At 53.0% G+C, this 15,336-nt stretch overlaps 4 protein-coding genes across 4 annotated transcripts; 1 reads left to right on the top strand and 3 right to left on the bottom strand.

Annotated features, from left to right (window-relative positions):
* Positions 1 to 58: 58 nt before the first annotated feature.
* Positions 59 to 2,607, bottom strand: N656DRAFT_828599 (MFS general substrate transporter). Its single transcript, XM_064818544.1, has 5 exons — positions 2,020 to 2,607; positions 1,597 to 1,949; positions 1,477 to 1,542; positions 1,269 to 1,424; positions 59 to 1,216 (listed from the first exon to the last, which is right to left on the bottom strand). The coding sequence occupies exons 1-5, from the start codon at positions 2,261 to 2,263 to the stop codon at positions 260 to 262; spliced, it is 1,776 nt and encodes a 591-aa protein (XP_064671100.1). The 5' UTR covers positions 2,264 to 2,607; the 3' UTR covers positions 59 to 259.
* Positions 2,608 to 3,362: 755 nt separating this feature from the next.
* On the bottom strand, positions 3,363 to 7,693 carry N656DRAFT_625556 (uncharacterized protein). Its single transcript, XM_064810347.1, has 5 exons — positions 7,589 to 7,693; positions 7,371 to 7,498; positions 6,217 to 7,321; positions 4,740 to 6,131; positions 3,363 to 4,663 (listed from the first exon to the last, which is right to left on the bottom strand). The coding sequence occupies exons 2-5, from the start codon at positions 7,398 to 7,400 to the stop codon at positions 3,621 to 3,623; spliced, it is 3,570 nt and encodes a 1,189-aa protein (XP_064671099.1). The 5' UTR covers positions 7,401 to 7,498; positions 7,589 to 7,693; the 3' UTR covers positions 3,363 to 3,620.
* A 218-nt stretch (positions 7,694 to 7,911) lies between these two features.
* On the top strand, positions 7,912 to 10,834 carry N656DRAFT_828597 (uncharacterized protein). Its single transcript, XM_064818543.1, has 4 exons — positions 7,912 to 8,587; positions 8,650 to 8,848; positions 8,915 to 9,364; positions 9,467 to 10,834. Exons 1-4 carry the CDS (start codon positions 8,081 to 8,083, stop codon positions 10,471 to 10,473), a joined length of 2,163 nt encoding a protein of 720 aa, XP_064671098.1. The 5' UTR covers positions 7,912 to 8,080; the 3' UTR covers positions 10,474 to 10,834.
* N656DRAFT_778311 (uncharacterized protein) lies at positions 10,797 to 15,334 on the bottom strand. The gene is made up of 4 exons (XM_064814984.1): positions 15,095 to 15,334; positions 13,116 to 15,011; positions 12,448 to 13,052; positions 10,797 to 12,371 (listed from the first exon to the last, which is right to left on the bottom strand). The coding sequence occupies exons 2-4, from the start codon at positions 14,915 to 14,917 to the stop codon at positions 11,026 to 11,028; spliced, it is 3,753 nt and encodes a 1,250-aa protein (XP_064671097.1). The 5' UTR covers positions 14,918 to 15,011; positions 15,095 to 15,334; the 3' UTR covers positions 10,797 to 11,025.
* Between the last annotated feature and the right edge of the window lie 2 nt (positions 15,335 to 15,336).

The following is a 15,336-nucleotide window of genomic DNA, read 5'->3' as shown; positions in this document are numbered from 1 at the left end:
CCGGCCGGCACACATATGACTTGGGGGTAGTCAAGGACAACCTCGTTGTTACACCAAGGCCATAGTAAACAAGTATTCAGGAAGCGCCTGAATGGTCAAGGCGGGCTCGACGTAACCAAGATGCTAATAGAGCACCATATGTATGTACAGTACACTTGGTAATATACAGTGATTTCCTACCCACCTCTCTATTTCCTTTCTATAACGCGCCCATCTCTTACATAGTAGTGTTTCATTCAATCAAACAAACACTGACCCTCTACGCCTCCATCGTACCGTCATGCTCCGCAACGGCCTCCTCAATCTCGCCCTCGTCATCCTCGCGTTCACCTGGAGGCGCCGTCCACCCCGTGCACACCTGCAAGGCCACCACCAACACACACGCCGCAGCCGCAGACTTGTACAGCACCTCGAGCGCGCGCTCATACCCCTGCACCGCGACCAGCCTCTCGGCCGCGTTCAGAACCCCGTCCTGATAGACCGCGGCGGGGCTGCCGATCAGGACGGTAATCAGCTTCTGGCGAGCCCTGTCCAAGCCGCCGTCGCCGCCGCCATCAAGCCGTTTGAACCCCTCGGTGAGGGCATCCCGCAGCGTGCGCGAAAAGATGCCCCCGCCAATGGCGGTGCCGAAGCTGCCGGCAAAGCCGCGGAAGGTGGACAGCAGGGAGGTGACAATGTAGTGCGTGTCCGGGCTCGACACGTGCAGCAGGTGCGAGAGGGTGTAGTTGAGCGCAGCGCCGGTGCACAGGCCGTTGAGGAAGACGATGGCGATGTACAGGGCGGGCGGCGCCGCTGCGTTGCTTACAAAGGCAAGCGTGAAGAGTGTGGTACTGAAAAGGAGCAGCGACACCCAGGCGGGGAGCCAAAAAGACCCCGCGCGACGGATGTGGAGGGCTCCTACGACCACACTGCCCAGCCCAAAGCCAAGGTTGGTGGGGAGCAGAATGGCGCCGGCGACGGCGGGCGGGAGGCCGCGCACGGCGAGCACAAAGATGGGAGCGTAAAAGAGTACTGTCCACCGGGACGCCATGAAGCCGAGTTGCGAGAGACAGGAAAGCAGCACGCCGCGGGATCGGAGCACGGGAATGGGAATGATGGGGTCCCGGGCGAACGACTCGGCGGTGAGGAACATGGCTAGGGTAAGGAACGATAGTGCGATGGGTAGAAGCTGGATGGTACCCGAGAGTCCGTAGAGGAAGAGGACGATGGTTATGGTCTGGGATATGTTAGTTCCTAATCTCGATATGTCGAGGTACCCTCGAACGTACGAGGGTCGTGGCGCCTGCGTAATCCACGCCTGCGAGCTTCTGCCAGACGCTTCGATTCTTGGAGTTCTCCCTGGTGGCCATAGCCGGGTTAATACTAAGGCTGACTCCGAGGCCGGCAAGAGCAGCCATAGGGGCTTGAGCCCCGAAAAGGAGTCTCTGTGTGTACAGGGTCAGAAGACATACAAACTGTGGCAAAGGGGCCACATACCCATCCAATCACGGGCAGCAATGCGCCAAACACCACAGCACCCACCGACACGCCAATCGTGAAGCCCTAAGTGCGTTAGCTACCAGCCAAACGCTCCCAGAAGAAATCAGACAAACGCACAGCATTAGTCAGGCCGATCCACAGACCCCGTCGCTTCTTAGAGGTGAGCTCGATGATCAGAATCATGCACAGCGTCATGATTCCTCCGCTGCCGACACCCAGAAGCACCCTGCCGAGGATGAAGACCACAGCGTTGGGCGCGAGCGCCGTGACAAGGGCGCCCACCGAGAAGCAGCCGGCCGACCAGAGGATCATGGTGGCGGGCGAAAAGATCATGGCAAGACGGCCGGCCAGGGGCGCTACCGAGGAAACGCTGATCATGTAGGCGCTGGTGAACCACATGGCGGACTCGTAGGCGTCCAGGTCGGCGGCGATGGTCGACTGGGTCGTCGTGATGCCGCTCATGTTGCTGGCTGTATGAAAACATGACATGAGCCAAATTTTCTTCCTTATGGTTAGGTGACTTCTTTCATAGAGACTTACCCTGTAGGAAGATGAGCGCCCACATGCTCAGAACGATGCATGTCGCCCTCTTCCAGCCCAGCGGCTGCTTCGTTGCGTCTGGGCTGTCTGCGGGAAGTAACGGCGCATTTGCATCGGGCGACGCATCCCGGGCTGTTACGGAACTGGCGGTCTCAGACCGGAGCAGGGGTGTATCTTCGGCCACGGCAGTTGAGGCCGTAGAGCTTCCGTTGTCGCCGTGCCGGCGTCTGTCGATGTCGGTCATCCTTGCGAATGTTCAACGCTTTCCGGATGTTCCGGCTGCACGGTGAGATGAGAAACGCAGCTGTAATTGCGCAGCCGCGTGATTGAGTGAAAAAGTGGAAAAGAAAGGCGATGGATGCAGATAATGAAATTGTTACATCATGGTCACAGTACTCGTACAAGTATGCGTTGGAGGAACACAATGTGAAGTTGATTCATGATTGTCGATGAAATTGGCGTGTGGACTTTGAAGGAACGTCATTCTCTGTCTTTGATTTGTAAGTAACCATTCGGGTGCACCTTCCGGGACCGACGGATCGGAGACTTTCCAACGAATAGTTGGATAATACGGATATAGTACCATCGATTACCCACATTCTTGGTATTTGATTTCGGTATATCTTTTCAGATTCCTAAGCTAACATTTACAATGAGTTTTGGTACTGGGTGCTTCATTTTGATCATGTCACCTAGTTTACAGAGGTACTGTACGGAGTACTGCCATGCGCCTTTGCCTTGCAGAGCTTGGTGCCTTACTTCGTAATTACTGTAAGGGAACCCGTAATTAATAGGTAAATTCAAGATATGGCACGTGCGCCCAGTTTATTCGTATACGCGCACGACGCGGCCCAGAGACCTGCCCGGCCTCGACTGCCCCACCTGCCCCTTTTCTGGCTCTTTTGGAGTAAGGAGTACGGAGCTACAGTAAACATGCACGGCTTGGCCTTCCTCTTCCTCCTTTTCTCCCCTTATCAATCCACTAGGACCATTACGCTGTTCGACTTCTTGTGCCGCTGCCTTTCTCTGCCCCATCCGAGATGACGATTTATTTGCAGGACAACACTCATCTTTATTTTCTTGCATTAGATAAAGCTTCGATTTGCTATACGAAGTGTTGCAATGGGCTCCTGAAACAAGCACCTCAGCTGATATTGAGATGAGCAATGAGTTCTCATTCCAGTCTTCGGGCCAAAGTCAGGTCTCTCACTCGCTGAAATCGAGAGACAACGAATTAGAGGCGGCCTGACTCAGAACATCCATCTCTCCCCAATTGTCCATACCGGCATACCGTATAGGCATCCGTACTTTCGCGGAAGGCTCGTTTCTTCCTTGTCAACGCTGTAACGGCCACCATGTCCAGCTTGTGTCACCATTATGTACTTAGCTACGAATCTAACACAGCCGAAGACGTGGGCAAACAGATGGCAGGCGTGGAGAAGAGGGGCACTCTCTGTGCTCTGAGTACTATTACTAGTACTACTCAAAATCAACAACACAAAAAATAAAAACGAAGAAAAATGAAAAGGGAAAGGGAAAACTGATGGAGTACAACCAGAAAAAAAAATGAAGCACAAGAAAGCAAGAGAAGGACCCGGAGCTCAATCAGAGTCATCATCATCCTGAACCGACCTCTGCTGTCCTGGCTTCTGCGCGTATCCCCCGTACGCTGGCGGCTGCGACGCCGCACCTCCTCCCCCATACGGCATATCACGATAGTGATATCCATGAGGGGGTCCCGACGAAGGTGGGTTGTTGATATTCGTGAAGAATGGATCCGCCATCCGGCCCGCTTGACTAGCGCTTCCTTGGGGGTAGTTGTAAGCTTGCTGGATGCTATCAGCTTTGCCGCTGCGGAGGTTTGGATGGTGGTGAAGCGCTGGCGCCCCATATGCACTTCCAACTTCTCCATGGGCCTCACCAGCCTGGCTCGGACCGTAAGTGATTGGCCCTGGCTGTAGCGCTGGAAATTGGACACCAGTGGCCGGATTTTGGTGAGCGTAATAGTGCTGCTGTCCTGTCTCAGGAGGCCCGTACAGATGTTGCTGCTGTTGGCTCGAGCTGTACCCGGAAGGACCTGCCTCCGCGAGTCCCGCTGTCGGGTCAATGGGCTTCTTCTGTCGGTACACGTCAAGGCGCTCTGCGTTGATGAAAGCGAGGTCGGCGTCGCTGAAGCCCCTTGTTTTCTCCATATAGTCATTGAAGGTTCTGGTCGCACGCTCCACTTTCTCGAAGTGCTCTTTATCCAATACCGGCTGCCCCAGTCCTGTCTTATCAACATTGAGGAGCGCATTATAGCGTGCCAACGACGCGGCGATCTGGAAAGCGTTGCGTATCTGCCGGCCGTTCCATCGTCCATTGCCACCAACCTGCTCCGTTCTGTCGCAATGTTCTTCGGCAAATTTCTTAATGGCAGCGTCACGAATATCGAGCATTGGGTCCCCGGCGATTACGCTCCGTTCAAGTTCGATCTCCCTGAGCTTGCTAATGTTCATCTCGAAGATGCGCTTGAATTGCTTTGAATTCAGCGGCGGGTAGTACAGACTCAGGTGAATTCTTGACTTGAAGGCCTCATCGAGGGAACCGACACGGTTGGTCGTGAGGAATAGAACTCCACTGTAGTACTCGAGGATGCGAAGGAAGACTGTTGCGCAAGATGGTTAGCTAGTAGGGAGAAGAGTGGTAAACCAAAGGGAATCACGAATTGGCTTGGTACATACCAGACACCAAAGCGTTTCTTTTGAGGTCGTAACGCGATCGCTGCGCGAGGAAGACGTCCGCCTCATCAAACAATAGAACGCAGTCCCACATGTGCGCCAGCCGAAATATCTCAGTCAGACTTTCTTCTACCTCCTTCGGTGTAAGGCCCAGGTCACCGCATGTGATTGCGAAGAGTGGCTTGCGGTATTCGAGAGCTACTGCCTCTGCAGTGGCTGTCTTGCCGACGCCGGGCACGCCGTGGAGGAGAATCACCAGGCCATTCCCCTTTCCCTGAATGATATCCTGGCTTGCGGTGACTCTGCTGGTAGCGACTGAATATTGCCGTTCAAATTTTTTCTTTTCGAAATGCGATGAGACCAGCCCTCTCACCATATCCTTGTATTCTTTGTCAATCTTGAGATTATCAAAGATTCTATCCTGCGTCTTGATGGGATTCAGATGCTGCAGGTCGACGCGCACAAACTTGCGCTCCTTGAGCACGTAGGCAAACAGGCGTCGCGGGAGGAGGGCATAGTCCTCGTCTTGGAGTACAATATCTGTGGCCGCTTGCTTGTCTATGCTAGTGGCCAGCCCTAGCTGCCCACTGCCTTTCAGGAAGCGTCCAAACTGGTCCCTTTCAAGCCAGTCTTGCCGCTGCCGCATGGTGACACCGAGGTCCCCTATCACCACGGCCTCGTCGCACGAGCTGGCGATGATTTTTGATCTCTTCTCATCAGACCAGGTGATAATGGGGAATTGGTCCTCCTGAATTAACCGCTCCGAATCAACAAGCCCCTCTGAGTAGGCTCGCGTGGAATGGAAATTAGGCGTCCACCTTGGCACGTCGTGGAAAGCTTCAGAAAGATCAACGATGACGTGGCTGTCTATATACTCTGGACTGAGCTCTTTCTGCTTTCTGGAGCTGTCGCTGTCGCTGTCGCTGTCTCTGTCGTACGTGTCTCTCATTGAATTCCCTTTCGGGTCTGAAACGAGGGTCCAGCCAACATAAGTCAGGTACTTATCAACTTTGATACATTGCTCAAACTTGTGACCCTGCTCTTTGAGTTGGTCCAGGTGGCTCTCCCAATCGTCGACATATCGGATCGGATAGCACGGTAAGCTGGTGATTTCCCGCTCACCACGATAAGGGCGGATCATAAACTGATGCTTAACAGGCCCGTATGAGACGCCGTCGTGGTCAATGTAGTACGCCCATACCCTGGAAGCGCCCTTGTACGTATCCGCAGACACAGGCTCTTCGTCATTTTCGACCTCCTCATTGTCATTCGAGAAGCGAAGATTGTTGGGTTGTGACTCATTAGACGTGGGCCCTAGTTTTGAATACTCAGTAGGCGTTCCGGGCGTCCTGAGCGTGTAGACCCTCCACAGACGTTGGTACATGCGGGTAGCTCCTACGGTAATGATAAACTGTCAGCGCTTTGGGTGATCGATTTAGGTGACTACCGAGCAGGGCAACAAGGGTCGGGTTTGACTTACTCGTCCCAGGTTTACCGGATACAGCAGCCTCCGACGCCCAGACCAGCTCCCCTGGTTTGAACAGCAACCAGAGATCGTCAAAGCGAACCATTCGCCGCGTTGTGCCGGCAAACATATTGGATAAGGGTAGGATATGGTCATTGACGAAGTTGACGTAACATTGCATGTCTCTGAGCGCCGTGACGCTGCTAGATATGAACTCCTCGTCCGTGTCCTCGTCCTCGTCCTCAGGGTGGTCGTCGTCGTCGTTCTCATCATCGCTACCCTGAGCATCATTTCCGTTCTCGGTTGCCTCGTGTTCAAGGCTCTTGCTAGAATCAATCTCATTCCCAGCGCTCCTACGGCGCTCCTGGTTCCCCCATTCGGATTCCAACCCGGCCAGACGCTCCTTCATCTTGTCATGGAAGTAGATCAACACTTTGAAAGGTCTTTTGAACACTATCGGTGAGGACTTTCCCCATGCCTCACCCATAACATTGGCAAGATGCGTTAGCACGGGCTGCGACCGGATGCGCACCAGCTGAATCCAAGAGCCTTCCTTGGGCTGGATGGAGGCCTTTGGAACTGCTGAGACCTGGGTTCTTGCAGCCCGTGTTCCTCGCTTGAAGACCGGGTCATTCTGGCAAATCCGGCGGATTTCTCGCTCCCGCCGAACTTCACCCATGAGGTTGCTGTCCGCATAGAGCACATCCAGTACGTGGATACCCTCGTCTTCGGAGAAGCGATTCTTGAAGCCCTCAAAATTGACCATTCTTGGAGAAGAGACAAGCATCCTTGCTTTGGATTTCCTATTTACTTCCGATTCATTGTGCAGGTCTTCATCTTCCTTCTCGGAGGTTTGATTGGGGCGCTTTTCAAAGTGCGGCTTTGTGATGCCATCCTGGTGCGCTTCGGTGTCGGCGACGGCGGTTTCAACCTTCGTCTCCTGTGCCTTCACATCCTCAGGAATATCAAATCGTACCAAGTCACCTTCAACGTGTTCCACGCCGACAGTGGATGCGTTATTAACACAGGGAGAAGTTTGTCCAAGCTCAACAATGGTCGATACGTCTGCCGCTTTCGTCTCAACTCTCTCGAGCCCTGACATCGGATTGTTAACCGCATCCTGAACAGTTAGCGGACCCCAAATTGTTTGAGATTTTTGCTCAACACACCACACATTCAACCACCATATTTCCGCTCATTCTTGCCTGCAGTGGTCTTGGAATTCAGATGTGGAGGACTCGCGATGAGTTATGAGTCGCGAAACGATGGCGAGACTAAGAAGTAAGAACTTGAGAAACTTCAGGAGACAGAGGCAGGCTCTTTTTAGTTCAATAACTCGGAATTGGGAAGATGTGTTAGAGATAAGGAGCGAGAAGAGAACGCCTACATGTAGCCAACAGTGGTCGGCGGTACATATGCGCATGCGGCATAAGGCAGATCGATAGTATGAGTACTAGGCAGACATGCAGAATGCGAAAGAAGAACCCAAGGCTTGAATCGTGTGGTAGATCAGCAAGAGCAGAATGCAATGGGATTGGTTTTTTACATGGCGAGTTGCTGTCTATGGTCGCATCCCGGTCTGATGGTGCATTGCTCCAGCTTGCAGACAGCTGCAGAGCTCAGCTCTACTCTACTTCAAGGTAGTCACCAAAGCAGCATCTTCCAATCATCAGATGCTCCGAACAATCACAGTGCATTATATTGATGCGGTGTAACGCGGCTTCATATTCAGCTTTGAGGGGAAGGCCCAAGTCAAGATGGTCGTCACGGGGCATTCTTCCCTCTCTTTGGCCTCTGCCTGATCTCGTCATCATCTCAACGACATGCTAGACTGCTTCCTTTCGTGAAAACATAAAAAAGGTCCAGAACTACCACAAAAATGAGTCGCTCTGGTGCCAAACATCCTGAAATGCCGAACATTCGCATGTGGGTGGAAAACGTAGCAGGAACCAAGATCGACAAGGCTTTTGGAAGGCAGCCGCAACCCCCCTACGCGCCAATGCGGGCAGAGCTCCGTCCAAATCTCCCGGTCTGGGGTCAGACCCTTCCAATATCAGCCCAGGTTGTGGATAGCAACAAGCCACACCCAAGATCCGCTGAGTCCGACGCACTGAGGACTGCCCTCATAGAATACAACAAACTCGGAATCGTGCCAAAGCTTGATCTCGACGTTGACAGGTGCACCTGGGAAGACGTCTTTAAGTGCATGGCTGAAGCACAAGACCAGTACGAGGAAAAGGAAAAAACCTGGCGAGGCCGTCTGAGTCTCCGCTGGCTTTTCCGAAAAGCCGGCGACGTCGCAGATCAAGTTGACCCCATTCTCCAACTGATGCCGGAAGACTATGGCATCGGTGTCTTAGCCGCTGGTATTTCGCTTGTATTGATGGTAGGCCGCAGCTATTCTATCATGGAACGGCTCGAATGAACTCGATAATGACTCCATTGTAGCTTGCCAAAACGGCGAGTCAGAATCGGCTCAAGATCTTCGAAGCCTTTCAAGAGATCCCAATGATGGTGGCATCGGCAGCAGTGAAGCTTAGGCGCTTCCCAGAGGACCAAGAACTCAAGAGATGCGGCGAGAAGCTTAATCTAACGATCCTCAAGACGGTTTCGAATCTCATAGGCTCCTTATTGCCGGAACGTCAAGGTACGTTGACTCCCTATTTACCTTGTCTAGGCTTCATGAATGAATATACCAACCTCTTGAACTCAGCATCGAAAATCCACTACTTTTCGGCGAGGCGTTTCAACGAAAGCGCTATCGATAGCATATTGGAGGGATTACGAAAGGATGCCAACGAGCTCAAAACCTTGGTCCAGGATCTTTTGGACGACGCGGTTGTTGAGACACAAAAACTGGTGAGAGAAATCAAAGGGGACACGAGCACTCTATTGACTCAGATGGGTACTCTCTCAACCCAAGGATTCAGTAATAATGCCCTTCTGAAAGAGGTCGGAGACGACGTGAGAAAACAAGCAGCACAAGCTGAAATGCAGGCCGCTGCCCGACAGGAGGAGTTGCTCACGAAGATCGAAGCAGAGCGCAGAAGAGAAGTGGAAGTACTACGATGTCAGCAAATGTTGATCGAGTCAAACAAGGCCAAGCACGCTCTAGAACTCATGCTTAAGGACGTCGTTGTTGCCAACACTCTGGAATTGGAAGGTACCTTATGCAAACCTGCCTACAACGTGCTACACCGTGCTACACAGCCAAACCCCTGAGACACCGAGAAGAGTCCTTATGCATGCGCTGACAAATTCCAAGCACAAAATAGGAAATTACAGCTGCTTCAGATCCATTTAGATGAGAGAGAACGCGCCCTTACTCCGCTCCAGGGTTTGATGACAGTACCCCAGTTCCTCATCGCCATCGGTGCAGACGATCACATTGGGCAATCGACAACGGACATTGAAAGAATCTTTGGCCTCCGCAGCAGCATTCATCGGGTGGCTGAGGCCGAGGTTATGTCAGTGGTCCAGTCCTCCGGGTTTCGCACCTGGCTTGTTCCCAACCGCTCGGACGTCGTTCTCATCGACGGAACCAGCGCAACATCACACTTCGCGGGCCACGTCGAGCGCGTCTCGGCCAGTTCGATCCTCTGTGCCTCTCTCCTTTCGCAGCTGGGAAGCAGCCAACCGGAAAGTTTCCGACTCTATCATTTCTGTGGGTTGCATGCGTTCGAGAACGACGAGCTTGAGCTAGGTGCTGGCGGGCCCCGGGGTCTGATGCGCCGTCTTCTCTGTCACCTGGCCACGCAGGCACACCGTCGCCATTTACTGCGTCTAGACTTTATCGACGACCGTACCTATCGCGACGGGCTCAAGGAGCAGCGGATCGAGTATCTGTGCGACGCCTTCTATAAGATATTGCAGGAAATGCAATCCGAGCTGGCACTAGATCTGCCCATCTACTGCGTCGTCGACGGTATCGCGCACTACGAGACGGAGGAGTGGCGGGGCGAGCTAGCCTTTGTTGCCCGAATGTTCAGGGATATCGTGACCGACACCAAGCTGAAGCCCTGCTTCAAGTTGCTGCTGACGGGTCCCCACAGAGTTCGCTATGTGCATGATATGATGGGCTTGCCTGCCGAGAAGCGCCTGCTTGTGAAACCGGCAAACATGAGCCAGGCTGTAGGAGAAGCCGAGCGCAGCCTGGTTTCTGGCTCGGAGCAGATGTTGGTGGCACGGAGGCTGCAACTCCTGGAGAAAAATAAGATGGCAGGGCAGAGCATGTATCATGATGACGACTACGCGTCTGATGATTATGATTGAGAAACCTACGTTTTTGATCACTGATGATGAGATACCGTACTTCCACCTGTTTGATGTCGGGTGCTCAAGTACAAACATTAACCCATCATTGTTCCTATCTTCTAGTCCTCTGCTGTGACACCTTCACTACATTCCTTGCACTGTTGCACATAGCTGCGGATGCTCGACGCAGCCTGATACCTATCAAGGTAGAAGCTACCGTCAAGACCATCATGGGTAACCTTTTCAGTTCTTGATCATGTCACGGTATGTCACAAACCTACTAAGCTAATTGCACTTAGTCACATAGTTTTCTGTTAGCATCTCTGCAGCTATGAGCTCGAGAGTCCGGGGCTGTACTGAGGCTACACGTACGACTAGCAACGCCTAATTCCAAGTATGGTCCCCTTGCGCATATAATCCAGGAGAGTTTTCAACGGTAACTCTACTTACAAACTAGATCAGAAGTTGGTTTGTTTACCTACAGCCCCCGAGCCTTTCATCTCGCATTCCAAAATCGACAATCCCGCAAGCACAACCAGCGCAAGCATCCCTTGAAAGCTGAAAGCCGGTTTAATACTCACGCCACTCATCATCGTCGTTCCCATATTCAAGGTACCCTTCGTCCTGGCCCTCAACACCGTACTGATCCATGTCAGCATCATCAAGCTGCTCCTCGCCACCATGTCCATACAGATCATTCTCGTCATCCAGTCCATCGCCGTCTCCGTGGTGCTGATAGGCAACATCATCATCACCACCATCTGCAGCGCCGCCTTGGTCCTCCTTGTCTTCCCAGTCTTGCGGCACATCATCCATGTCAGCTTCATCTTGCGGAGTGGAGGTGCTCAGTCCTGAATGATATCTCGAGTCGTTGCGCTGGCTAGCGGCGGGTCGGGGAGACTTCGCCGGCCTCATGCTATGATTGTTCCCTCGAGACGCCATGTACTGCTCGCCAGGCGTGTTTACTTGGCCGACGACCCGGCGTGTTCCCCCTGGTCTCGCCGGTGGTTTGGCTTGCCTTTGGGCCGGCCCAGGCGGGGCACCGCTGGGGACATTGAGCCGCCGCTGTTGAGCCTGCTGGGGCATGCCCCCTTGGAGCTTGGGCCAATTCATATTGCTTACGGGGGCAAATTGCTCCTCTCCTGGCACCGGAGCCGGTCGGGACAAGTCGGGCCGTCCTGCTGGCATGGGTCGGTTGTAGCCGCGAGGAGAAATGTAAGCATTGCCCTGACCCTGACGACGATCCGAGGGTGTTATCTGCCGGCTTGGCGCCGGTGGCCGATAGGCCATGGAATTACCCCATGAGTCTCGCGGCCATTGCTGCTCCTCATAGTAGTCGTCTTCGCGAATAAACTCCTTGCGGGCTCGGTCACTGTCTGTTCCGTTTGTAGCCGAGTAGAGATAATCCTCGAATTTTTGGATGGCCTCGGCCACCATTTCGAATTGACGGCGGTCTAGCCGGCCGTTGCCAGCCACGCGGCGCGGAGTGCCCCTCTCTACGGTGTTGTTTTCCCCCTGATCCGAGACGGTATTGTTCATATCAAACTCGGCGAGCGAGTAGGCAATTTGAAATGCATTCCGGATCTGTCTTCCATTCCATCTTTGCTCTCGAGCGGCCTCGTTTCTATTCCAATGGTCGTTCGCAAAGCTGAGGATGCTCTTACCGTCGATGACAATCTTAGGCGGCTTGGGTGTGTTGGACCCTAGCTCCTCATCAAGCAGCTTGTGCTTCTTGTTCACATTCTCCTGCAATTTCCGAATATTGAGTTTAAAAATATCCATTGTTTGTTGCCAGTCGAGCGGAGGGTAGTATAGGCTGAGGTGAATCCGGGATTTGAACGCCTCATCGAGGGTGCCTACCCGATTGGTCGTGAGGAAGAGAACGCCACTATAGTACTCGAGAACCCGAAGAAATACTAAAGAACAGGAAGAAATTGTCTTAGCAGAACCTTGATATGCGGGGTTAAACACACTGCAGAACGAGAGACGTACCAGAGACTAGGGCATTGCGCTTGAGATCGTTCAGCTGGCGGCGTGATAGAAAAATATCTGCCTCGTCAAGCAGAAGAACGCAGTTCCAGAGTTGGGCGAGCCGGAAAATGTTCTTGAGGGAATCTTCAACATCTGCCGGGGCAAAGCCGAGGTCGCCACAGGTAATGACGAACAGGGGCTTGTTATTAGCTTGGGCGACGGCTTCGGCCGTAGCAGTCTTGCCTACACCGGGAACGCCATGGAGGAGGATCACCAGTCCGGATCCTTTACCACGGAAAATGTCCTGGCTTAGACTAAGATTGGGTCTCAGTCTCTGGGTAGCTTCCTTGTCGAAATGCGACTGAACCAGTGATCTGACCATTTGCTTGTGTCTTGGATTGATTCTCAGATCATCGAAGACGTTGCTCGACTTTGGGAGCGGCGTGAGCGAATCGGTATCGAGCAAGACGAATCGGCGTTCTCGGAAGGTGTATGCAACGACTCTGCGAGGCAGCAGCAAGAGATCGTCTTCCTCCAGGTCCGATTCCGTTACGCGCTTTCCATCACTGTAAGCCTTGAGTGCCCTTCGGCTGTTTCGTTGTTCCATTGTATCCCGCTCAGCAAGCCTGTTCCGCTACATCAGCTGCAATGCCAACTTTCCAGAAGCGACTGGTATTTCTGTTTCGTACCATTCTGCCCGCTGCGTTTTTTCTGAGAAGTAGGCAAACTTTTCGAGCTGATCCCCGTCATCTTTGACTGGCCTCCAATGCGTAATGGATAGATCGTCGTCTCCTTCACCCCACTCGCTGTCATCAAACTGCAAAAGGCCTTCTGTCGGTTTTTCCATGGTGGCTAGCGCTTCTGACTTGTAGCCTTCAACAAAGTCGATCATGACGTCGCCATCGATGTGTTCGACGGGGAGCGGCGAGCTGGCAGACTCAGCAACTGGTCCATAAGGGAGGGTCCACCCGTCGTAAGAGAGATGCCTTTGTGTGATGAATTCACGGAATCGAGTGCCCTGCTTGCGAAGTGTATCTTTGATCTTATCGGCAGTCTTGACGAAACGGAGTGGATAAACTTTCAGGCTTGTAATATCGCGCTCGCCCTCATAGCCCTTGATATTGAAGCAGTAGCGGACGGGAACATAAGAGTTGCCGTTGTAGTCCATGTGGTAAGCATAGAGGTAGAGCGCATGCTTCGCCTTTTGTGTGTCATCCGGCTTGTCATCCTTGATCTCATCTGGCGACATAGCGTAAAGCCGCCATGCAATTTGGTACAACTTGGGGTTCGAGTCTGCCTCAGCGACTGAGTTCTGCACCGAATCGGACAACACGGGGGAGTAAAGCAACTCTCCAGGCTGAAATGCCATCAAGAGCTCAGGAAAGCGGAACTTGCGTTGACTGGTACCAGCAGCACGCCGCCAATCAGACGCGATGTGGTCCTCGATGAAGTTAACGAATGTTTCAAGGTGAGCCAAAGTGACAGCAGAGGCGAGTTCATCCGAAAGAGCCATATTGGGGTGTAGGGGCCGAAAATCTGGATTGTCCCACTCCACAGCATCGTCGTCCTCGTCGCCCAGGGGGCTACCACGGTCCGCGGTATCAACAGACGCCGCCTGCTCCGGCTTGCTCCCCGCTTGCGTCAGGGTGGTAACGGTGGTTGCTGAGTTCGGAAGAGTAGAGTCGTCGGGGCCATCGACATGACCGAACCTTTTTCTGAGGATGTCGAGACACTTCGTCAGCTCTGGTAAGTAGTAGTAAAAGGCGCGAAAGGGCGAAAAGAATGTTCGTGGCTGGTCCGTTGACCATGAATTGCGATGCCCGGTCAGACGCGAAAGCAAGAGAATGAGCTGCGGCGACTGGATCCGCACGCGCTGGATCCAGTATCGATACGAGTCCGAGTTCCCGTCTACGGCTGGCTTCAAGTTGGGTACAGGTCTTGCGACCCGAACGTCCTTCTTAATGCCACGCGACCGTCTCGTGGTCTCATGGAAGATCTCCTGCAAGATTTTAGAGTGGCCACAAAGGACTTCGATGATTGCTAGACCCTCCTTCTCCGAGTAGCGGTTTTTGAAGTGCTCAAAATCAAGCCATTCCACATCGACTTTGAGCGGAACCTTCCGACGTTGAGCATGCCACTTTTCTTCCTCAGTTTCCTCAGGCTCGGGCCAGACCACAGGCTCCACAACGCCCGTCTTCTGGAGCATTTCGGCAGCAGCCTCATCACTAAGGTCTAGATACTTTAGGTTTCCTTCTGGTTTCTCAGCACTGTCTTTTTCGGGTTGCTTGGCGTTGCCTTCCTCGCGTTTTTTCGAATTATCTTCTTCGGGGTTTCCAGCATGGTCTTTTTCGGATTTCTTAGCGTTGTCTTCGGGTTTCTCAGCACGAGGTTCTTCGGGTTTCTTAGCATTGTCTTTGGGTTTCTCAGCACGATCTTCTTCGGGCTTTTTTGCTGGCGGTGGCTGTGGCTTAACAGTGTCCTCTTGAGCCATGGCTTGGAGTTGAAGGTGAAGTATCTTGGCGACGATCCGATCTGAAAACGACGAGACAGGTCGTGTGCAACAACAGGAAGTGAGAGACGGGGCTCTGAGAGACTGAGTTACCAGCAGTCCAGCACCAGAGCACCTTGGTCAGCGCATCAATGATCAGGGACAATGGAGGTGAGCTACCAATTTATGTATCCTTATCAATGCTCACAGCGCCGTCAGAGGACAAGACTTGGGGATTTGTCTAGCGCATGAAGACGATGGCGGTGTGTATGACAAACGGAGCCGAATACAGATCAAGTAGGTGGGGGCCAAGCACGGTAGTAGCAGTCCCTTGTCGCGAGTACGAATATGTAGGGGCTGAGGGTGGTTAGGTTTCACCTTCTTTTATGTAGTATGTAAGCCCGTAAGGTAGGTGATTCGGG

Source organism: Canariomyces notabilis, assembly GCF_033297395.1.
Source record: "Canariomyces notabilis strain CBS 508.74 unplaced genomic scaffold N656scaffold_8, whole genome shotgun sequence".
Lineage (NCBI taxonomy): Eukaryota > Fungi > Ascomycota > Sordariomycetes > Sordariales > Chaetomiaceae > Canariomyces > Canariomyces notabilis.
This window is presented reverse-complemented; position numbering and strand designations above follow the sequence as displayed.

Coding starts and splice junctions, on each gene's coding strand:
- N656DRAFT_625556 (XM_064810347.1), bottom strand. CDS start 7,400: ATGAGCGGAAATATGGTGGTTGAATGTGTG. Junction 7,322..7,370: donor ATATGGTGGTTGAATGTGTG/GTGTGTTGAGCA, acceptor CTAACTGTTCAG/GATGCGGTTAACAATCCGAT. Junction 4,664..4,739: donor AAGAAACGCTTTGGTGTCTG/GTATGTACCAAG, acceptor CTTGCGCAACAG/TCTTCCTTCGCATCCTCGAG.
- N656DRAFT_828599 (XM_064818544.1), bottom strand. CDS start 2,263: ATGACCGACATCGACAGACGCCGGCACGGCGACAACGGAAGCTCTACG. Junction 1,425..1,476: donor TGCTGCCCGTGATTGGATGG/GTATGTGGCCCC, acceptor CTGTACACACAG/AGACTCCTTTTCGGGGCTCA. Junction 1,217..1,268: donor ACGCAGGCGCCACGACCCTC/GTACGTTCGAGG, acceptor AACATATCCCAG/ACCATAACCATCGTCCTCTT.
- N656DRAFT_778311 (XM_064814984.1), bottom strand. CDS start 14,917: ATGGCTCAAGAGGACACTGTTAAGCCACAGCCACCGCCAGCAAAAAAG. Junction 13,053..13,115: donor AAAACGCAGCGGGCAGAATG/GTACGAAACAGA, acceptor GTAGCGGAACAG/GCTTGCTGAGCGGGATACAA. Junction 12,372..12,447: donor GCGCAATGCCCTAGTCTCTG/GTACGTCTCTCG, acceptor CCTGTTCTTTAG/TATTTCTTCGGGTTCTCGAG.
- N656DRAFT_828597 (XM_064818543.1), top strand. CDS start 8,081: ATGAGTCGCTCTGGTGCCAAACATCCTGAAATGCCGAACATTCGCATG. Junction 8,588..8,649: donor GTATTTCGCTTGTATTGATG/GTAGGCCGCAGC, acceptor ACTCCATTGTAG/CTTGCCAAAACGGCGAGTCA. Junction 9,365..9,466: donor CAACACTCTGGAATTGGAAG/GTACCTTATGCA, acceptor ACAAATTCCAAG/CACAAAATAGGAAATTACAG.